The 22452-nt window shown below is 53.8% G+C and overlaps 8 protein-coding genes across 8 annotated transcripts; 2 read left to right on the top strand and 6 right to left on the bottom strand.

The window, feature by feature from the left end:
- Positions 1 to 2727: 2727 nt before the first annotated feature.
- N7462_001136 (uncharacterized protein) lies at positions 2728 to 3974 on the bottom strand (the record flags this gene model as incomplete). The annotated part of the gene is made up of 3 exons (XM_057072862.1): positions 2728 to 3005; positions 3055 to 3302; positions 3580 to 3974. 3 exons carry the CDS (start codon positions 3972 to 3974, stop codon positions 2728 to 2730), a joined length of 921 nt encoding a protein of 306 aa, XP_056939392.1.
- Positions 3975 to 4401: 427 nt separating this feature from the next.
- Positions 4402 to 7174, top strand: N7462_001135 (Nitrogen regulatory protein nrfA; the record flags this gene model as incomplete). Its single annotated transcript, XM_057072861.1, has 2 exons — positions 4402 to 4799; positions 4933 to 7174. 2 exons carry the CDS (start codon positions 4402 to 4404, stop codon positions 7172 to 7174), a joined length of 2640 nt encoding a protein of 879 aa, XP_056939391.1.
- A 1794-nt stretch (positions 7175 to 8968) lies between these two features.
- On the bottom strand, positions 8969 to 9980 carry N7462_001134 (uncharacterized protein; the record flags this gene model as incomplete). The annotated part of the gene is made up of 3 exons (XM_057072860.1): positions 8969 to 9124; positions 9196 to 9423; positions 9477 to 9980. 3 exons carry the CDS (start codon positions 9978 to 9980, stop codon positions 8969 to 8971), a joined length of 888 nt encoding a protein of 295 aa, XP_056939390.1.
- A 638-nt stretch (positions 9981 to 10618) lies between these two features.
- On the top strand, positions 10619 to 11767 carry N7462_001133 (IPI1/TEX10 family protein; the record flags this gene model as incomplete). Its single annotated transcript, XM_057072859.1, has 3 exons — positions 10619 to 10666; positions 10717 to 10789; positions 10857 to 11767. 3 exons carry the CDS (start codon positions 10619 to 10621, stop codon positions 11765 to 11767), a joined length of 1032 nt encoding a protein of 343 aa, XP_056939389.1.
- Positions 11768 to 12295: 528 nt separating this feature from the next.
- N7462_001132 (nucleobase cation symporter-1 family protein) lies at positions 12296 to 14116 on the bottom strand (the record flags this gene model as incomplete). Its single annotated transcript, XM_057072858.1, has 3 exons — positions 12296 to 13201; positions 13276 to 13916; positions 13981 to 14116. The coding sequence occupies 3 exons, from the start codon at positions 14114 to 14116 to the stop codon at positions 12296 to 12298; spliced, it is 1683 nt and encodes a 560-aa protein (XP_056939388.1).
- Positions 14117 to 14640: 524 nt separating this feature from the next.
- On the bottom strand, positions 14641 to 15528 carry N7462_001131 (uncharacterized protein; the record flags this gene model as incomplete). The annotated part of the gene is made up of 1 exon (XM_057072857.1): positions 14641 to 15528. One exon carries the CDS (start codon positions 15526 to 15528, stop codon positions 14641 to 14643), a length of 888 nt encoding a protein of 295 aa, XP_056939387.1.
- Positions 15529 to 17016: 1488 nt separating this feature from the next.
- Positions 17017 to 18048, bottom strand: N7462_001130 (uncharacterized protein; the record flags this gene model as incomplete). The annotated part of the gene is made up of 1 exon (XM_057072856.1): positions 17017 to 18048. The coding sequence occupies one exon, from the start codon at positions 18046 to 18048 to the stop codon at positions 17017 to 17019; it is 1032 nt and encodes a 343-aa protein (XP_056939386.1).
- A 14-nt stretch (positions 18049 to 18062) lies between these two features.
- On the bottom strand, positions 18063 to 19172 carry N7462_001129 (cyclin family protein; the record flags this gene model as incomplete). Its single annotated transcript, XM_057072855.1, has 2 exons — positions 18063 to 18625; positions 18737 to 19172. 2 exons carry the CDS (start codon positions 19170 to 19172, stop codon positions 18063 to 18065), a joined length of 999 nt encoding a protein of 332 aa, XP_056939385.1.
- Positions 19173 to 22452: the final 3280 nt, after the last annotated feature.

Below are 22452 nucleotides of genomic sequence, written 5' to 3'. Positions count from 1 at the left end.
CTAAGAGGATCCCTCCCCCTCTCCCTTCACCCAGCACCCAGCACCCTGCACCCTGCCCCGGACCATTCCATTCCCCCCCCCCCCCCTCCCCCATTCTCCCCGGTCTGATTGCTTGTCTTGGAGGGTGGGGGAGGGATTAAAACACCAGAGGTATCAGACGCATCAGACCGACCTCGACCCGGGATCAAAAGTCCCGGAACGCCACGCTGACCGACGCCGGCTCGCTGCAGTCCTCTCCACTCGAGGGTCCTTGCGGCGGCTGAAGGTGAGGATACGAGCCGAGCAAATAAGACAACAGGATCAGGATATCAAGGATATCCTGATGTTTCTAGACCGCTGGATGTCGACCTTTTCGGGCCTTGAAGGAAACGGGCATGGTATCGTCCAGCATTGATGAACTAACTTCCTCATACCAGCCGGGTCCGGACGCCGGCCTCCATCCCAGGACAAGGCCAAGACAAGGACAGGTACCTGGAAGCTGGGGCCCTGGCTGCTGACTTGGGCTTCAACCTTTTGCTACCCCTGGACGCCTCCACTCCACGACGCTCGACGCAAGATCCCTCGACAACGGTTGCTCCGGACGGTCCTCGAGGTTGGAGGCTTTTTTTCTGAGAGGGGGCGATAAGCATCGCTCCACTGGGCACTCCACTCTACGTCCATTGAGCCTGTGATCGGCGGGCGCGCCTATCAAAGGAGCATCCTCGAAACATCATGATGACCACCGCGAATGACTACGGACACTCGCTTATCAGCCACTTATCAGCTTCTAGTTTTGGCCATTCGTCCTGTTGTTGCGCTCGAGTGGGGCCACCATCTTCCTCCTCCCTCTGCCCTCCTTCATTCTTCCGCTGTGGCCCTGGGAACTTTTGTCGACCCCGATACTGCTACTTTCTACTGTGCAAGTTCTCTTCCGAAGAGGACCCGCGCCTCGGACGTGGGATGTCCGGGCCCCACAACACGATGTCATCTTGGGGCCCGTCGATCGCTCCGTGGCCCCAAATCAGGTCAACATCCCAAATGTCCTATTGCCCGATCCGCCAGCGCCCCCCCTCCCCCTCCCCTCCCTTCTCCCCCACACTCATCCGGGGGAAAGGGTAAGGGAAGGATTTCCATTCCGGCCAGTATCCACGGTCCAGGGGACAAGCCAAGGAGCGCCTGATGATCGGCCCTGGCGATGACGACCCGTCTGAACATGGTAAATTTGAGAACCCTTTCATCAGTGGCGACGGGAAGACAAGAGGGGAACGGGGGAGGAGGCGTTCGACCGAGGCCCTTCTCCCAAGCTCCCCAGGCGATGGACACGGCAACGTAGATGCAGCTATATTAACCGGGACCGGGGATACATCCGCTCGCCACGAGTCCACCAGAGGAACCAAAGAGAACGAAGCGGGAAAACAACTCCGTTGCCTATAGAATAGAGCATCGCCCAGCGGAAGATGGAGGACGCAGGTAGGTCAGGATGCAGTCCATTTGGGTCCATTGTGGTTGGTCCCCCCCCCCCAAACAGGACCATAGGTACCGTTGGTACCGTTAGTACCGCTGATGACCACCCGTACTGCTATACCGGCACATACAGGGTTCGTACTGATCTCGGGTAATTTAGGAAGCTCTGCTCTTCTGCTCTTCGGTGAGTCGTCTTTTTCTGTCTTTTTCTTGTTCGTCCGCTCTTCCAGTTGGGCTGTGACCCGCGATGCCGCGATGCCTCGATGCCTCGATGCCTCGATGTCTTTATTCTTCTCTGTCGAGGCTCTCGTACCCGGTCACCCACTCTGCCACCCTCTCGGGACTGCCATTCCTCTGTCCTGGCAGCGGAATATGGTCCGTGCTTGGCTCCACGGCAGGATCGTAGAATCACAGTATCGCAGTGATGGGCATCGATACCATGGCGACAGTGGCATCCCAGGTCGGATTTCTCCCCTTATAGATCACGATGGCCGGATGGGAGGGTGTGAGGCTGCTGGTTTACTGCTCCATGCTCGTAGTGATCGCCTGAGCCTCGACCCGGGAAGTTTCCGGAGTTATCGTCTTGCCTCCATTTCTATACTTCGAATCCTGCGTTCTTCCCCACTCATCGTCCGTACTTTATGACTAGAGTCTCCCCGAGTCCATCCCCCCCCGAATTGGAGCTTGGAGCTGCAGAGATCTGCCTCCTTACTCGCTGTCTCGCGCGCGCGCTCTCTCTTTTGCTTCCATGATCTCTATGGTCTCGAGGGTCTCTATGGAAATGATACGTGATTTTTTTTTTCCTGATTGAAATCCAGAGCATGGGGGCACCTCGTAGGTAGTTTCCCCGAGCGGAGCCCGCGCCACCCCAACTAGGCCGACAAGACCGAGTGGAAGGACTCGAGCGACCACTCACGACAGCAGGGCGGGGCCGAAGCCCCGTAGAACGTTCCTTATCTGCTGTTCGGGATCCATCGTATCTCCGCTGACACCACCGAAACACTAAGTTCAAAGTCCTCGACCTGCCCTTGATCGCACCGGTTATGTATCAGCCCGGGTCTATCGCTCAGAATACATCGTTTTGGAGGTCGCAGGTTGCAGTTCGCAGGTCGCAGCTCACAGCTCCTAATTTCTAAATCTCTAAATCTCTAAATCTCTAAAGTTCTAAAGTTCTAAAGTTCTACATTCTTAGGTAAGACGTCCCCCCAATGAATGACCCTCCTCCTCCCTTTCGCCGCGTGGCATATGGGAGGATGGGTTTGGCCTCAGCGCCGTACTTCAATATCAATCTCGAATCGCATCTCGCGTGTGCGGTTGCACACGTTCGATTTCCTCCGGTTCGGATGAGCTCCACTCCACATCGCCCGTCTCCACTTCCACCCAAGCGGCATATGCATCTGGATATGTCTCCGGGGAGGGGGAGGTGGAAGCCAGTGACCCGGCCTGTCTGGATGCCCGAAGAACCATAGGTGACCGAGGTGTATTTGTGTTTTGTTCTTTTGTTTCTTTTCCCTCCGGTCTCCCGAGAGCGGATTTCCCCGTTGGATGTAAATTCTCCCCGGCTGGCCTCGTGCTAGGTGAAGTACCTGCATGGCTGGCCGGGTCTCGAACCTCCATCCCCCTCTCTTCTGTCGGACTCGGCCCGAGACTCTCCTTCCAGATCATCGGTCCCGGACTTCTCATTCGATGATTTGATGGAGCGGAAGAGCCAGCAATCGACCCCCCAGGGCGTCACCCACGAGGCCCGTTGGGCCGTGCGGCCAGGGCGGACCAATGCGCCGCTCGATGAATCGATAACCCGATGGCGCCGATTCGTGGAGAAACCAGGAGCAAACGTAGCGAAGAAAAGAAAAACCACCCTAAGGCACATCAAATCTGCCGAGCCAGTCGTAGTGGACCGGGCCCTATTCAGCGCCTGGGAGGGGCCAGCGGACCCGGGTGAATCACGTAGGGACCATATTTTGCCCTTTGCTCCCACCAAGCGCCAGGCCAGCAGAGGGGACGGGAGTGGCGTTGTTCATGCGGCATGGATCATGACCGACTCCCACTGGCCGGGGGGGGGAGGGGAGGGACTTGGATGGTCTGATGCAGTGAGAAGACTAGTCTCTGCAACGACGTTCGAGCAGGAGAACCGACCATAGATTCGTTTCGAGTGGACTCCTCTCGAACCAAGTCCAAGTCCGGAAAGACCACGACTCTCGAGTCGAGCGAAGCGCCGTAAATCGGGACCCCGTCACCGTATTACCCGTGACCATACCGGCCCTGTACGTTACTGCCTCCAGAACAGTCATCACCGCCCATACAAATCGAACTTCAACCAGTCCACCATCATCGCCATCTCCATATTTCCCGCTCTCTTCCCACTTCCTCTTTCCCTCAGACCTTTGCGTCAATTCCCTCTGCCTTTCCTCTTCGCGCTTCGCAGCATCTTTCTTGAGGGCTTCTCTGTTTTCTCCTCCCCCCTTCCCCCCTCCTCCCCCATCTCCAATTCCCCTCCCTCCCCCATTCCCCTTCGCGATCGCACGGGGCATGAGCGTCTGGAGGGTCTAGCCCCCCCTCCACGACAGCAAATTACATCAACGAAAAAGAAAGGAAGAGAAAGATAGAACGGAATCAACTCCGAATCCTTCAGCGCAGATTGGAGGGTGATCCTACTCCCCCTCCGACGTTGTGTCGTGCATCTCGTCCCCTCCGTCTCGTTCCAGTTAAAAACGGTACTGACGTCGGCGCCGACCCTGGTCGCTGGCTGCGCCATCCTGCCAATCGCCTCGCTCGGCTGCCTTCGATCGTTCTCAATCCCGGCGCCCTCGTTTACGGCGGGTACGGGGATATTGCAATTTGAACCACTTTTCTAAAACCCCATTCTCCAACCTTTCCCCCCTCCCTCCCTACCATCTATATCTAATCCCTTCGACCTCTCTCTCCTTTCCCTTCCCCCTTCCGCTCTCCCCCGAGATCATGGACGGCATGAATCATGGAGGGCAAGGGCAAGGGCATGGACTGGGGCTGGGGCAGGGCAATCCCCGACCGCCACAGTCTGCGTTGGCCTTCCCCGGTATCGACCTCGACTCGCATATGATGTCCGACGACTTCTCCTTCGGCTCGCCCTTCAGCCCGACCGACTCCACCGCCCAGGAAGGCATGCTCTCGGACTCCATCTTCCCGGAATGGAAAACCGGCGCCCCGCGCGGTGGCGACAGTCCCGAAGAGATGCAGAAACAAGATCCCCTCGCGGCCCAGATCTGGAGGCTCTATACTCGAACCAAGGCCAACCTCCCCAATCAGGAACGTATGGAGAACCTGACTTGGCGTATGATGGCCATGAGTTTGAAACGCAAGGAACGCGAACAGGCTCGGTAAGTGGAACTGGCCATATACAATCTGATCTCCGTCTCTTTCACATCTGTCTTCCTTCTCCTTTCCGCTTCCTCCCTCTTCCCTCCAACCTCCGAATTCGGGTTCCGACAGCTCATTTTCTTGGCCCTTCAGGACGGCACACGTCAAATTGGATACTACTGGGCCTGCCCCTAGCGGCATTGCACAGCTGCGCCTGGAGGATCAGGCGACCGGGATGAACCAGAGCTCCGCCATGAATCTTGATGCGACCCCCGACCCGATGAACATCGATGACTTTATCGTGCCTTTCGATTCCCCGGTCGAGTACGTCTCCCACCCGGCCATCGACCGCCATTTTACTGCGACTCCGACGGCCTCCATCCCGATCAAGGTGCGCAAAGACCAGCCGATGAACGACGCCGCCGCTGCCTCGTTCCCGCATCCGCCACAGGACCAACGCAAAGACAGTGAATTCGGTTATGTCCCTCGTCGAGTGCGCAAGACTAGCGTCGACGAGCGCCAGTTCTTCGCCGGCCTCGCAGTTCCGGGTCGCAAGCGACCGGCCGAATCCTCGCCCCAGGTACCTCCCGTCTCCAACTCGATGCTCGCGCAACATTCGGAACTCTCGGCGGGTCTTCCGGATTATTCGTTAGATCACCCCCCAACCGCGTTTGCGATGCCCGGAAATGGTACCTTGGGGGGCTCCCGCAGACCTCAGCATCATCATACTTCCAGCGTACCGTTCAGTCTGGATACTTTTGGTGTACGTGATGAGCCAGGTATCAACTCGGCAGGACCTTACCAGCAACACTTTACTTTCTCCCCTTCGGATTCCCCGATGACTGCCGGGAACCCCTTCTCCAATCTCTATGCGCAGACACCACTGGCTTCCTCCCTGAATTCGACAGAGTTCTTCTCTCCTCCACCATCAGGCTACCAGTCCGCTGTGTCAACGCCTCAACCCATCTACGAAGGAGAGCAGTCGATGTTCTTCTCAGATGCGCCGTCGGTGGAATCGCATGCCCAGCGCCGCATCCCTGCATATCTTCAACAACGATCGTCAAACCTGTCGGCGTCACTCCAGCCGCGTCACATGTTTAACTCCACCAACGGCGAGTTCCAGTCTTCCGGGCCTGTCACCGGTCCACCTACGACCATGCACGCATCCGGGTTCTCTGTTCCGCCGCCGCAGCATGTGGATCCGTCGCAAGTGCTTGGTCCCGGCGAGTTTTCTTCAACTGCGCCCACCAACAGCATGTTTACCTTCGGTGGTGACTCTGATAACGAAGATGATGACGGCGCAACCTTTGAACGAGGAGGAATTGCCATGCCCAATGACTTTCCGTCCATGGATGATGGAGGTGACATGAATGCCGGGTTGACCTGGGATACCGGCTTTCATGGTTCGGTCCAGTCCTTACCTGGCTTTAACGGCCAGCATCGCAAACATGTCACGATCGGCTCCACGGATATGATGGATGGCCCCCCTGAATGGCATCATGCTGGAAGTCTGGGTCGCGGTCACGGCTCAGCTGCTTCGGTCAGTGAAGTACGCAACCGGGAACAGGATCCTCGTCGCCAGAAGATTGCTCGCACTACCTCCACCCCGAACGCCCCTCAGTTGCTACGTCAGAGTATGAACGGTACTACGAGCGACCCGCCGACGAATCACCCGTCCCCCAGCACGCCTCCCGAATCCGGGCTGAATAGTGCTGTGCCCTCTCGCCCCGCCAGCCCCGGAGGGTCCAAGAACGGAGACCCGAACGCCGGCCCGACTACTTGTACCAACTGCTTCACTCAGACTACTCCCCTCTGGCGCCGCAACCCGGAGGGTCAACCGCTGTGCAATGCCTGTGGTCTCTTCCTGAAGCTTCACGGTGTTGTTCGCCCACTATCACTCAAGACCGATGTCATCAAAAAGCGAAACCGCAGCAGTGCTAATAGCCTCGCTGTCGGTACTTCCCGGTCGTCAAAAAAGTCGTCCCGCAAGAACTCTATTGCGCAGGCCACATCCAGTGTTGCTGCCTCTCGGGCACCGAGCGGCAACGCATCTGAGTCACCACCTGCGATCGCGGGAGCTGGTGGTATAGGCAAACTAGGCGTGGTACCCATCGCCGCCGCTCCGCCCAAGGCCGGGCCTCCCGCTGGTGTTGCTTCGGCCCGTGCCGGTGTCCAGGTGGCCCCCAGGCGGCAGCGTCGTCTTGAAAAAGCACCGACCGGGGCCGACCCAGACACTGAAGAAAGTCCTAGAACGAGTGCGCCTCCCAGCCGGTCGAAGGTGGTTCCTCTGGCACCAGCAATGATGCCACCGGCGGCTGCAAACCCAGCCAATCATAGTATAGCGGGTGGCCAAGGTGCCAGTCAGGAGTGGGAGTGGCTAACCATGAGTCTCTAGTCGGCCTGGCATACTCCTTTTACTAGTGTGCACGAATTCCTTTTAATGTTTTGTCTCCTTGATGTCTCGGTTTGATAAGGACTGGGCCACCACCTCCTTAATACTATCCGTCATCCAGCAGTACATGACTCATGTCCTACCTGGTGGTCCCGTATCTTTCTTGGATCCAATTTGGTCCGATTACGTGCGCTTATGCTTCCCCCTTCCTTTTTTTATCTTTGTTTTTTTTTCTCTTTCTATGTTACGTGTGCTTGATGATCTTTGTGATTTGATTGATACAACCGCGTCTGTCCGGCACACTGGGTGGCTTTTTCTGTTCTGGTCTGTCTTTTTTTTCTTGTGCAGCTCGGAGCCGGACAGAAGTGCGCATCTCTTGTCTTGATTTGGATTTATCTTTCTGTTGTCGACCCTTTCCTTTTTATCTCTTTATGCACTGCTGAGCAGGCCCTCCTATAATGATGGGACTTCATATTTAGACTTGAATTTGACTACGATTGTTATGACATTTGGCTCCGACTTTCACACATTCATAATATCTTGCTCCATCTCTCCAATCTCTCACCCCGAGGATAATAAGCTATAATGACATTATCCTGTTGAGGCGCACTGATACCCTGATTTGAAGATTCCAGTAGATACAGCGACAATTACACTACCTTGTATCCCACCGGGTAGATGATTGCAGATTGTACTAGCAATGCAGATAAGACATGATTCCTGTATATTAGTTAGGAGTTGAGATCTTGCTGACAAACTTTCAACAGTTGACATCACTCTGAGAAAATCTTAATAGCATAACGGCTCAATTCTAGAATGCGGGGTTCACGTCATGGCGGCAAATGCTCCAAGTCATGACTCCTTAAATATTTTGCCTCTTGCCTCTGTGTGTTTAGACTATATCAATGATACCCTCCCAATGTACTTTGAACAATACACAATTAAAGTCATCTTTTTATTTCCTATATAGTCACTGCTTCCTTATTCAAAACCAATCTGCCATGGAGGTTTGATATTTCTTCGGGATTGAATTGACTAGTCACGAATAATCACTGCTGACATATCATCCCAGGGAGATAGTACCAGCACTAGCGGTGAGTTGTTTTGTTAGTGGTGATATGAAGAAGTCGCCTAATACGGTGGATTGTGTTCTAGATTTGCCCGATCCTATAATCACCGACGTTAGCAAGCCTGACACTTTCGCCATTCGTTCAAGCGAATCAGCTAGCCATGGCCAGGAGAGGATTTCAAACCGATTTGAACCAGGTACGCCACATCTTCACTAAAGGTTACGGGGTCACTCTCGCGGTCATGCGCTCGGGGGTTTATCCTATCTTTTAGTTGCAGTCATTGTTAATTGTACCTGGCACTCTGTGCTGACGCTGATCTGCTCTCGTTTGTGCAGGAGAAACAAGGTCCACATCTCGTCGTCTGTCAGATACACCTGGGAGTATGAGACGCCAATTGGACTCAGAGGGGAATACCAAGTCACTGTGGCAGTCTACACAGGAAGTAGTGGCAAAGGCATTAGGAGGAGGCTCACGAGGTTGGTTTGCTCTGGCTGCTTAGAAGTGTTCTTTATTGTCGAATTTCATCTAATATCAAATAATAGGATCGAGTTAGCAATTCCATCAAGTGGACTGTTTAAATTACCATTTTTCTTTTTAGAAAAAATGGACCTTGGCTACTTGGATGAACATCCAACAGTAAAAGCGTGATATAATTGATCAGAGAATTCTCGATTGCATTCAAGTTTAATGAGAAACGGATTCCAAAAATATACCGGGAACTTTTTGTCTACCTGATACAGGTTGCATGATGATTGTACTCCCAGGCACTCTGCAGGCCACGGAGGTGGGCGACAATTGACAGGACCACGAAGATATGCCAGAGGGTATGTGAATGGCCCCAGATGTCGAATCGGCCTGGATACAGAGACTCAGGCAATCGGCTCTATTGCAGACATTAGGATCAGTCTCGGTTTCCATTATAGATGCCAAGTCTCTTGGTTGTGTAGGGCTCACCAAGTATATGTAACAGCCTGTCAGCAGCAATGCTCCTTCGAGTAGATAATAGGGTACTCCGATTCGAAACAGATAATGATATCCCCAGAGATACCATGCATGGCCAATTGGTGCAAAGGCAGACATGCCTGTGGCAATAAAGCTGGCCAGGCGCAGTGTGCGCCATTCCGGCGCACGAAACCATGGACCGAGCAGTACTAGCCCAGTGCCAGCACTAGCGGCAATGATCTGATAATGAAATTCCAGAGTTAGAAATCATAAATCTCCTTTATGAAAATGACAGGGTCGGTGCCTTCCCCATGAACACCTACACTTGACCAATACAGTAATTTGAGCTGCGGATCACAATAGAAAGCAAAGTGTAGTCCGCTGATGAAGTTGCCTAGGGTGAGAACCAGAATACCGACATAGTCCAAATTCAACCAGAGGCTGGCGACCTGCTCGGAGTGATTCAGAACGGTATGGTAGAATGTCGATGCTGACAAACACACAATGGCTGTCGTGAGGTGGAGTGCTATAATGGCCCCGTCAAGGGTGTATAAGTCCAGGCCCGCGATCCCCAACCCCAAGGCCAGGATCAAACCCGGCACCAGGTGTGAATAGATGTTGCACGTTTCATTATGTGGATATGTCCAACTGGCCAGAGATTGCACCCAGGACTGACTCTCTGGACGATACCCAGACAGGATAAACGGGTTCGCATCAACCCAGGCGGGGACTTCGCGGAGAGAGAGCAGGTGCATTCCTCGACGCTGTTTCTCTGCTCCGCCCAGGCGATTAAACATGGCTGAAAATTGACAGGGAAGCTCGGAGGTAAGCAAATAATATATTATATGGGTTAATGATGGAGGAAATTGTCCAGCGGAATTTCCATCGTGGCTTGGAGGAAAGGAAGACGCGCTCACAAGCGCCGTGATCGGATGGTCGGCGCGTATCTAGCGGGCGTGACGCTACTTGCGGTAGATACCCTCTCTGAGATGCTACGAACTGTGTGAGAGGCTTCTGACATATCAATTCAGTCTTTCTCCTTAACAAATATTCAGAGTTTTCAGATTTCTTGTTACCATTGAAAACGGTATAGAATACATCTCAAAAATATTTAGTTCATCTGGATCGTAGAAGCAGCCTTGATATCAATACCAGCTAGTTGCTAATCTTGCCATGGCAGATTTACTATCAAACAATCTTACTAACTTCTACAGAGTAATATGAAAACTATGTATATCAATGAGTTATGCCAGCAAGACTACTTTAAATCTGTCGGAGCAACTCGAGAAACAGCAATCAACAAGGACTTCCATTTCAGGAAATCAAGTTATGCCTGAGGCAGTTATCAACATCACGTGCTGATATACATTGTCGCTCAAAAAAGTTCCCGCGACTGACGGTCTTCCTCTCAGAGAAGCCAATCATAATTGCAATCATGGGGGCCAGTGCAAAGCGAAAGAAGGAGAAGCAGAAGGATTTTCAGGTCAGGATTGATTGCTCCTTTACCGACTGGCTTGCTAATCTCTTCAACAGAAACCCAAGCTCAAGGTCGGCAAGGCCAAGGCGAAACCAGAGAACTTCACCGACACCAGCTTCCGATCTAAAGGTATGCTCGAAGCCATCTCGATGTCACGGATAAATTCAACGCAGTGCGCGTGCTGACTTCTATTCAGCCATTGTCCTCAATCAACAATCCCTTCAGATTTCTGCCCCATCCTCCAACAGCCAGTTCACGCACCACCTCTCCCTCCTCTCTTCCAAGTCAGACAACCAACGACGTGATTCCCTGGCCCATCTGACCACATCTATCGCCTCACGACCAGTTGATTCTCCCCTTCCACAGCCAGTCAGTGTGATGCTTCCGTCCCTGCTTCCGCTGATTCTCGACGCAAACAACAATGTACGGACACAGTTGCTCAAGCTTCTGCGAACCCTTCCTCGTAATGACGTAGAAGATCACGTCGCCCAGCTTCTGCCATACATCCGTGCTGGTATGACGCATCTTGCAGCGGATATTCGTGTGTCCGCAGTGGAGATTTTATCGTGGATGGTGGATGCCGCGGGCGAAGCGGTGGTTTCCTGCGCCGGAGGGTGGATCAAGACCCTGAACTGTTTTCTGTCGATGCTGGGGTGGCACACGGAAGAGTCTGCGCGATGGTCCTCCAACCGGGCATCATTCGGAAAGTCTGGGAGCCAGGGAAGACCTATGGTGAAAGTCCTCGGGACGTTGGCGGAATTCTTGGATGCTGGCGTTGGACAGCCGGGGGTGTCCGCCGAGAACGAATCAGAACAGGACAATGGATCTGCGGCCTGGGTCTTCCCACTCTGTCAGACAAATCAGCATATGATCTCCGAGTCGTCCGCACCGTATGCGTACTTGAATTTATTTGGTCAGCCACGTGATGAGGAGGGCGAGATGTATGAAACCCGCGAGGACCGCTATCGGGTTTTCTCGACTCGCTTCTTGCCAGCTATTGAGCGTGGACTGAGGAGCGCTCGAGAAGAGGGTGGTGAGCTTGGCCGCGCCTCATCTGGCGTAAGCAAAGTGCTAAAAGGAACCTTAGCATATGGGCCGGGGCCTTGAAATCAGAGTACCTGTCCTACTTGTCACTACATGGTCACATCTACCACTCTGATGTATGATATGAGAGACTTGGGGCAGAGCCATCGAAAAGGGGCTTTTACATTCCTTCTCGCATGCGTGCCCCAGGATCCGCAATAAACCTCAAAGGACGCTCGCACACCATCCGGATCCATGATATCATGAACACCCAGGGGTATTTTTGAAGCATTCTGAAGGGCCATGTCATACCCCCTTTATAGAATTGGAGGTAACAGCTTCCACGTTTCAAAGACATGAGGAAATGCCAGCTCCCCCAAAAAGAAGTACAGTTAAGACTCACCCTAGGTTTTGAATAAGAAGATAGCAGCCTACGAGGACATACCGATCTTATACAAGAATCTCTACACTTCAGGAAATATAACTGTATGTATAAACTGCATCAATCATGTACAAGGAATTAAAGTGAAACTGCTCATTCAAATTTGTAAACATTCCATGCCAATAATTTCAAATTCAACAAAAACGCGATAGATACTGATCAAATTTCTTCTAAACAACCGTCATGGAAGACGCAAACCCATTTAAATCTTTCTTTTCACCTTGAGGGGCGTGCGAGTGATCAGAAGTTTCTCCATCTACACCTTCCACCACAATTCCACGGTCTTCATATATTTCATCAGGGAGAACAGCACGATCAAGTTGAGTCTCCTGTACCGGGAACATCCAGGATAGACCAAGGTAGATGATCGAAGTTGCAAAAAATCCCAGTAGCCATCCGAACTGGTACGGATGGACCCCAACCCCGACATCGATATTGGAGTTGACGGCATTGATCAAGCCCGGGAGATTCGGCGCCACGCCGATGAGAAAAGCAGCAATGGCACGCCAGTTAAACCCGGACAATGATTTGCCCGTTAAGAAGGAAACCTTCCAGGTATAGCGATAAATCGGGTTCCATGGCTGATACAGTGCCAGAGTATCGTATTTGCGGCGATTAACGACCCAAAAGTCGAACAACATAATGGAAGCGATAGGACCCAGGAAGATCGCGTACGCTGACATGAAGGTCAGGAAGTTCCCTGCGGACTCGAGGATCTTCCATGGCACAAGCGCCCACGATAAGAGAGCGCAGAGAATCTGGCCGCGGCGGATGTTGATAACTTCGGGTGCCAGCGCGGTAAAGTCATTGGCCGCCGAAAGAGAGTTGGCAGAAATATTAACACCCAACGAAGCGAGTGCAAAGGAAAATCCGCCGAAAAAGCGACAGGCGCGATTGGGCCAGTAACTGATCAGGACGGTCGGGTCCCATGGAATTGAGGCGATGTTGTAGTGAGATTGGCCGGCGGAGGAAGCGGCAATGCCGATGAAGGAGATAAAGGTGAAGACGATGGGGAGCATGGGGATGTAGAGTAGTTGCCAACGGGGGCTGACACGAGAGTAGCGAGAGAAATCTGACTAGAAATTTGACAATGATTTAGTCCCATCGTCTCTGGATATCGGGATCGTGTAGTAAAAGGGTCGGAACGTACCTGGTTCACGCTGAGCGTGGCATAGTTTCCCAGTACTGATGTCATGTTCGCCAGGAACAGCCAGCTATACTTCGATCCTGACACTGAAGCTGTCTGCTGTTGGAAAATACCACCACCACCCCTTTCAGCCACAAACGCCCAGATCAAAATTGCAATCCACGCAATAGGGACCAACACGGACTTCACAGTGAAGAGCCAACGCAATTTATTCGGATGCATGCACAAGAAAGGGAACTGGATAATCCAGAAAATCAAAAACCCAATCATGCCATTCGTTGTGATCCCTTGTGACTCGGGAATACCGTTATGAAGGGTCAAGTAGCTAGGCCAGATGGCCCCGAGCATGACACGGACGGCATTCCCCCCGTTCACGTTCTGGATGGCAAACCAGAAGATCGCAAGAATGACACGAGAAATGATGGCAATATATGAGCCCCAGAATCCCCAGCTGGCCCGAGCAATCACCGGGAAGGGGACATGGTAGATGGCGCCGACCGCGCCGTTGCCTGCGATCACGAAAGACATGATAAAAAACGAGATGGCCACGATAGCAAGAGCCTCACGATAGCTCAGACCAACTGCGATCATACTGCTAGCGAATTGCCATGTTGCTGCATTGAAGGCGTCGGAGATCCAGTAGGCTAGGGATAGCAGCTGGGAATTAGACGATGGCGGCTCGGCGAGTTTCTTCGAGTCTTCTCTTACCTATCAAGCTGGCAACTCCCCATTTGCGAGCCAGCAATGGGATTGGGTCCAAATCACGATTTGTCCATCGTGCATTACCCTCCGCAAAGGCGGATTGCCCCTGGGAGACACGCAGATGGGGCCAAGAGAGGTGCATGGCTCGACGCTGGGAAGAGAGAGGATGGATTGGGATCTATAAAGGGAAGCGGGGGGAGGAGAACAAACAAAAGCACGCATGAAATTAGGGTGACACTCATGCAAGACCTACAATGCACGAGCCAGGGGGCCAGGAGATGCAAGAAAGTAACTGAGAGTCCCACACAGTCAAGTGTCAAGAAATGCACGTTGTTCGGAGTAGTTAAATGTGCACTCGATGACCCTTTGATCGATAAGCAGATAAGCAGATAACCTTAGCTTCAAGTCCACGGATCCTCCAGCGCGCACTGATAAGCATCCCTGCCAGCCAAGCAACAGCGGCAGCAACTGATAAGCCCGCGAGCGAATGATATTGCCCGAACTGCAGGATTACGCCGGACAAGGCCTATCACCAAAGGTCTTTAAGTCAAAAAGAGTAAATGAAAAACAAAATTAAGTCAACAGGTCATAGCGTAGGCACGCCCTCGCTTCAAGGGTATTTCAGGCCGTCTCATATCATTGGAACATGGGAAAAACATCTCCTGCTCATGCCTTCTCTCCTGGCAGTCGCACGTCGTCCCACCCACGTCCATCGCCCACTCCGTTCACGGTGCCGTACTGGCGGATACTCTTCCATTCCGTCACATTCATCCATCCAATCTGCTGGACATCACCAAATCCACCGATCCAGTAGGCCTGGGTGACGACCAACCGAGCCCAGAAGCTGGCATGCGGAGAGCCCGACGCGCCGGGGAGCCAAACTTTTGCGTCGGGATGAGACTTCAAGAAGCAATTTTCCAGTCGAGCAGTCGCCGAGGTCGACAGTTCGGGGATGGTATCAAGATAGCCGAACAAGGTGATTCGAGGGAGAGCGGCCGGGCTTGGGGGCAGTCCGGGGTAAACGGGCCCCGCCTCGACGAGGTGGTCCCACCAGTCCAGCTCGAGACTGAGATTGGAGCCAGCACCGATGTTTTTAAAGGTGGTTGCGACCCGCAGCGCGAGGATGGTGGGGTCACCGTTGTCCCCATGCGACAGATCTGTCGGAAGGGTCCCGTCACAGTCAGCGATGTATTCCCGCAGGCCGATAGGTAAACCAGCAACAGACGATGGGGTGCGAGAGGAGGGCGGAATGGTGTCAGGAAAGACAGTCGAGATAACGCCGGAGGGAGAGAGCGCGAGCAAGCGGCGGGCCATAAGCGCGGAAGTGAACCAGGAAGGACGGCCCCAAGTGTCGGTCTCGGCGTCTACATCCTCGATCTCAAACGATGTAGAGTCCAGCGAGTCTAGAGCAAGTTGTGCAGGTGCATCATCGGCGTGGTTGAAAACAGCCTGCAGGTGACTGTTGGTGTGCGGAATGGCCGAGGCCGAGATCGAGCTGCAGGCGGTAAACAAGCACAAGGCAATCATCCCCGCAACGGGGGGTCGGAGAACCATGATGGTGGCACGAGGGGACATTCACCTAGTTGACAAGAGTAGTGTTTCCAGAGGAGCTATGTAGAAGCAGAGGGAAAGGGAGGTGAGTGTCGAAGGCGAAAGAAGGACGAGAGCACGAAGTGCGGAGAAATCGGAGACGGCGGGTATTGCGTCGCCTGATCTTATCAGATGGCACTTTCTCTCTAGTGCACTAAGTGGGCTCCGGCGGAAAGGGGGGGCACCACTACTGACTGGAGTTCTACCCCGACAACCTCCTACGGGGAATATCTAACTAGCAGGCGAGTAGAACAACCAAAGAAAAATTAGACAAGTATGATGAGATTTGCTACCTAGATTTGGAATATGCTGGGTGTCCTGCAAGGAAGTTAGTACCCTCGAGAACGGCCCTTGAGAGCATCACCCACAGTCACACGGCCGGCGCCTACATGGAATCATGCAGAACTAGACAATCATAGTTGGTTGTTGGCCCAATGGGGAGCGACTCGGTCGGAATATTCAACTCCGCAGACCACTAAAAGCTTCACGGTGCGGCGTCGTTCGAGCAACAGCGATAGTTAGTATACATAGATAGTATTTAGGAGAGCAATGAAAGTATGCATCAATACACCACTGTCTGCCACAGCCCATATTATCATTACCCAACCAGCCCGGCGACATGTTTGTGCTCCCTTTATAAGCAGCAACGCAGGCGTTAACCAAGCCGGTCAGTGAGATTGCCACACTTGCGCCACACTATATCCGAGACCGGAGGAAACCGCTTGCGTCGATGAGTCACCGCAGGCAAATCAGCCTCCTGCCAAGCGACCACCTGCCTACGAGTCTACCTAGGAATACGAAATGGCAGGAGAATGTGGAACAGGAAGAAAAATAAAACAAAACAAAACAAGAGAGGATTCCGATCCAAGAACTGTACGATTGACTATCCGTAGATGCGATGCTTTCGGCTCCAGACGCCGAATCTCCTGATACCCGATGCATAAACACCGACATTGCGCCAGAGCGCCATCGGAGATGCTCGGAAGAGAAGACGTAGTACAGGTCGAGTTCACCTTCGCCGTATTCCACGCCACCCAGAAGCAAGCACCAAAGTAACAGGCGGAACCAGAGGCTCCAAATAGGGTAAATAAAGTAACAAACCGTCCCATGCCCACCACACTCCGTGCGCAAAAACCAAGAAGAATAGAAAAAGTAAATCAAAAGTGAAAGGAGGATGACGAGGGAACCTAAGAAACCAGGTACATCGTACACGTTTGCAAGGCACTTTTGCGGCTCGCACGGCGACCGAAGAGAAATCCCGGCCAAGTTCAACGGAGTTCTGGAGGGTATGTACAAAAGAGACATCCAGCTCGGGTTCGGTCGCCAAAGAGGTGAAGGATAAGGAAAATAATTATTTGATCCAAATCCAAACAATCAACAGATAACAGAAATTAAAAAAAGACGGGCTTTTTCTAGACACCACAAAGGAAAATCCATAAGCACCAGTCCATTTCAGTTCAGGAAGTCGGCGCGGATGCTCGGGTTCAGAGCAATCTTGCGCGCTTCGCTTCCGCAGCAAGCCCGCTTCATACCAGCGGGTCCGGACAGCGAGGAAGCGCCCGGAACCAGGAAGGAGTTCGCCAGATACCCATCAGGAAGCACGAAAGGATGACCGGAGGCACCCGCATCGATCAGATGGCGAACGTGGCTCTGGAGAAGCTGGTCGTCCGATCCCGTACGCCCGCGCTTGCGGCACTGGCGCCGTTCCGGTGTCGCACCTGAGAGCTCACAGAGACTCTGGGCAGCCTCGCTCAGGCTCGAGTCGAGGGGAAAGCTCGACAGATCTGGGCCGCTGCCTAGAGCACCGGGATACGCATCTGGGGAGTTGTAGAGATCGACCAGGGCACTCTCATCAACGGGAGAAGCAATTGTCAAATTCTTGCGGCTCTCCTTCAAAGAGTTGGTGGTGCAGCGCAAAGTGGCCTTGACGGCCAACCGCGGGGCCAAAATTCCAGCGCCTGAGGCGTTGGAGGAGACCGAGGACGACCGCGAGGAGCGGGAAGACGCAGTCGAGACAGTTGACACATCCGAGACCATCGAATCCGGCGAGGAGGCCGACGAGGTCGACCGGGCCAGTGACGACCGACGAACCATGGCCGGGTAGCCATCGTAGGAATGCACCCGAGGGTAGAACGAGAGCGGCGGGCGCTGATCCAAAGTCGAGCGCGCCATTCCCAAATTCTGCGCCTGGGACATTGCCGTGCCGATGGATGGACGGCGGGATCCACATGCTGTCACACTCGCAGCAGGAGTGCAGGCAGCATGCGGCTGCGGGGTCATCTGAGGGGTCGGCAGTAGCTGCGGCCGGGGGATCGTCGGCATGGGTAAGTTCATACCCTCCATGCGCGGTGTCGGCTCCATGGTCTGGGGCAGGCTCCGCGGGCAGGTCGGGGTCGGTTCGCGTGAAGTCAAGCGAATGGACTCGAGACTCGCCGCACTGCGTGGCGACGGTGAGTCGGCCGGGGCCAACTCCATGCCACCCATCACCAAAGCCGGGGTCATCGGCTCCAGGTCGAGCGGCGCCAATTCCGGGGTGAGACGGGGAGCACCGTCCGCCAGCACTGACCCTCTCCAATCGGAGGACCACCGGCACCGGGGGTCAGTTTCAGGACCAGATCGGTCCACCGCTGAAAAGTCGCCTCGGAGATGTGCAAGCGCCACTGCACGGCTTCCAGGAACATCAACTCATTTTGGTTGATCTCCAAGGTGTTCAGGCCGGAGATCTTACTCCAGGCGCGGGCCGAGTAGTTGCGATCCTGCAAATACTTCGAGGCGAGGATCAGCGCCGCCAGGAACATGCGACGACCACACTGCATAGCGCGCATAGATGACTGATCCCGAGGTTGCTCCTTGGTGAAGTCATGCGAGGGCACGTGCGGTTTGATTTTAATCAAATAATACAAAGCCACCTGCAGGGTGCTATAGCTAGTACGCGAACGACGGAGCGTTTCCTGAATGAACGTCCGGAGGGGGAGAACCCCCTTGGCGCCCGTCGTGGCATCGCTACGGGATGCCGCGGCGGACAGCGGCCAAATGTTTTCAACAATCTGTGACGCCGTATCTTCAAAGACGGAGCGCACAAAAGAAGGCAAGAATTTAGCGGGACAGGAACTTTTTTGACTTCAGAAGAGAAGAACGGAGGATGCGGATTCAATTTCCGGCCCAAACTTACCGACGAGATTATCGACAAAATTCACTTTCCGCTCAGACTGTCGGAGCAGACAAGGCGGAGGCCGCGCTGCCGCTTGATTGTTCGCGACACAGGCGGTGCGTCGAGGATGCATACGAAGCTCGGGGGGCACCACACCATTATCGGCTTTGGGCAGGAGGCCCTTTACAAAGGCACGAGGGCAAGCGGGACCGCCCGGGTTGGTTCGCCCCAGCGGAGTCTCTCCATCTTCCCAGATCACATCGACAGGGTTGGTTGCCGTGGACGAGATCGAACTTTGCGAGGCATCGAGCGAGAAGACGGACGAGGAAGACGAAGAGGCCGAAGAGGCGATCGAGGAGGCATAGGGGTGAGCGTGGGACGCTTTTGAGCTCGGGTTCGACATGTGCAAACCCAAGGCGTCCATCCCCGACATATCCGGCGGCGCGGTAGGATTCATGAAGTCTTGACGACTAATAAAAAAGTGCCACACCGGGAATTTCGAGGGAGATGGTCCGATTTGGAACCGTCAAGTTGTCAAGAGTACCGTTTAACAGGGAACCGGGAACGAAGGCCGAGGAGACAGAAGCCGTCTTGGTGTGGGAGGCGACGGCAAAGCCTTTTAAACGTGGAGAAGCGCCAGATTGACACCGTAGGAGATTAATACGTAGGGTCAGAGAGAAAAGGGAATGGGGAATGAGGGGCGCCGGCCGAAGAGATCTTCTCGTCGCGAGGAGATCCTGGTGGAGTGTTAAGTGTAGAGGGGGGGAGGTCGGAGGGAGGGAAGAACAGGGAAGAACAGGAAAGCAGAGGGTCGTTGATAGAAAGAAAACCGTCGTCAAAAGAGCAGAGGGGGAATATAATCAGGCACGAGGGGGGCGAGAGGCAAAGCAGGTACAAGAGAAGATTTGGGGGAGGGGGATATCAGGTGGGATGGCACAAACGGGCAAAGAGTCAAAGGGGAGTCAGAGGCACAGAGGAAGAAGGCGTCGCGGGAATCCAAGTGTAGGAGGGAGAAAGGGAGATATCCGAGCGACACCGATCGCACCGTCTCTGGCTATCAATCGAACTGGGTGGCAACGCTGAGAGGATGACTCGAATCGCGTTTAAATTCCGGTGATCGGGGGAGGAGTTTAGATGACACGGACGGAACCAGCGGAAAAGGAATCGACGATAGCGAGACGGGCGATCGGGACGGAGGACGCAGTATACATTTTGGGGGATGAGGCTCGGGTGGAAGATGGTCAAGGCACCTAGCGGAGCATCAACAGGCAGACTCGGGGAAGAGTATGCTTGTCAAGGCAGGCGAGGTGGATTGACCAGGCAGCGGAGGTGAACGGGGAGTTTTGTTGGGGGGGGGGAGGGCAGAGGCGGATTGGGGGCGAAGCGCGGGATCGGAGGGGAAGGATAGTTGGAAGTGTGGAAGATGAAAAAGAGAGAGGAGAGATGGACGAAGAGTCACGAGGAGTCTGGGATGAGTAAGAGGTGGAACTGGAAGGGGAAGAGAAGAGGAGAGAGAGAGAAGGTTGGGCGGAGACGGAAGGCGGAAAGGGCGAAGAGTCAGAGTCAGAGTCAGAGTCAAGAGTCCCAGTCAAGAGTCCAAGAGTCGCCAGAGGGGCGACTTTCAGGGTGGGGGGGCTTTTTTTAGGCTCCCGACGCCGGGCTGGGCTGGTTGGGTTCGGTGGTCGCGGTGGTCGCGGTGCCACTTGGGTACAACGGCCGGGGGGAGAACGCCGGGATGACTCGTTGGCCCGGAACACGGAGAACCCCCCGAATTAGAGCAGAATCGAACTCTCGGATACGGACAATACGACTAATCCAAGCAGATCAAAATAGCAAGAAGACTAGCAGACCAGCAGACCAGCAGACCAGCAGGGCTCTCTAGGAGTGGGCAAAGACGGTCGGGCAGGGATGCCGGTGATTTGATTTTTCATGGGGAGTCATACATTGTGGCGAAGGAGGCGAAGACGGGACCCCAACTCCGGGCGCGGGCTGGGGGCTTGGACGTCGGATCTGAACTCTATCCTCCTCTACACTCGATCAGAGGAAGCAAAAAAAATACAAGGTACATAAATTAAGAACAAAAAAAAAAAAAAACCAAGAAAGGATCCGGTCTCCCGATCTATCATGCGTCCTATTGTTCGGAGGATTTCTCGAACTATCTTTAATATGTAGTAATCATCGCTCTCTATCTCGATCTCGATCCTCTGGGTCCTCCGGATGCGGCCGAGGTGGTGTGGTTGACACGGTGGCTCCGTCCCGGACTCAAGTGCACCATCAAGAGACACACACAGAGAGAGAGAGAGGTGTAAAGAGATCGAGAGTGTGCGCAAGAATCCAGTCATCAATAGGAGTTCGGTCGACAAGACCTAAACGCCCAATATCGCCACTCGATACACAAGAACTATCAGATCAAGGGTGGGTGTATACTATAATACAGTCTCTGAAACCGACGAAATCGTAGATATACTATCTCATATGAGCATATACCATATTCTAGAGATACTCCTCTAGATATCGACCATCTTACTAGATCCTTCAGATACGCCATTATATATACCACGACGGGACTTCTGATGGACTTCCTTCAAATCCTCCCAATAGTAGTCCCGTGATCAACTGATGAGAAAAGGAGGCAGAGAGAGAGAGTGTGTGTGTGTAGCGCAGGAATCCCTGATCCCTCATATTTTTTGCCTCTTCTTGACTCATTGCTTCTTCTGCCTCTCTCTCTCTCTCTCTCTCTCTCTCTTCTGTTCCCCTCTAGGGTACAAGACAGAAACCCACAGCCCCCTCCAGTCAACACTCTGGTCCCAGCCCTTTGCCACGCTGTTCTTCGCACCACATCCCCCCTTCTCCACCTCTCGACCTCTCCACCAATCCGCATCGGCCGGTTCCCGGGCTTGTTCTCGTCCCTCCCCACTTTCACGGCTGATTCACGGCATTCATCGGCCGTTGATTGGCTTCTGAATCATCCCCTGCCCGCCAGCTGCTGGAACGCCGCCTCCGATCGGCGCGCGCTGGGACAGTTGCCTGTCGGGCCACTGCGTGACAACTTGACCGTCCGAGAAACCAGCCCTGGGCCACAGCTCTGGTCCATGGTCCTGGCGCAGAGAGGAGAGAGGGGGTGTAGGGGGAGCATCGGTAGGTTTCTCTAGTTTCTCTGTTGTTGAAATCTTATTGTCTATGTTTATGGGAATCTGTCGCCCTCAACCCCTCAATAGCCGCCCGGCCAAGTAGTCGCCTGCCCAGACAACGTTGAGGTTGTACCCCCTCTGATATCTTCAGGGTTCTTTTACGCTGTCCAAGGCTCCAGTCGAGGGTTCCACCAGGCTTCACTAGCTATGTCACTAGCTATGTCACTAACTATTCCTTCTCCAGATTCCATCCCGGGAGCATCTCTATCAGGCGGATTCCCAAGCGGAGTCCCCGCCATCTATGTAGGCCTCCCCTCCCCTCTTCCCGGCGGATTGGGAGCCGGACAGAAAATAATAATAATCATGATAATAATCATAAATGACGCCGTCCTTGCCCAGCCCTGTCGCCCTACACCGAACTGCATTGCAGGCGAGCAAGCGCGTCCACAGGCGGAGCAACCGTGCATACGGAACAGAAGTCTCTGCATGGAGAAAGTACGGGCCCCTGCTCGATGCTTGACACTGGCTTGGCCGATGGGACTATGTCCAGCGATGCCCAAACAGGAACTGCCAAGGAACATGGTTGGGGGTTCCAGTCAGTCATGT

The sequence above is a fragment of the Penicillium macrosclerotiorum genome, assembly GCF_028827735.1.
Source record: "Penicillium macrosclerotiorum strain IBT 26536 chromosome Unknown utg000001l_segment0_segment0, whole genome shotgun sequence".
Taxonomy (NCBI): Eukaryota; Fungi; Ascomycota; class Eurotiomycetes; order Eurotiales; family Aspergillaceae; genus Penicillium; species Penicillium macrosclerotiorum.
This window is presented reverse-complemented; position numbering and strand designations above follow the sequence as displayed.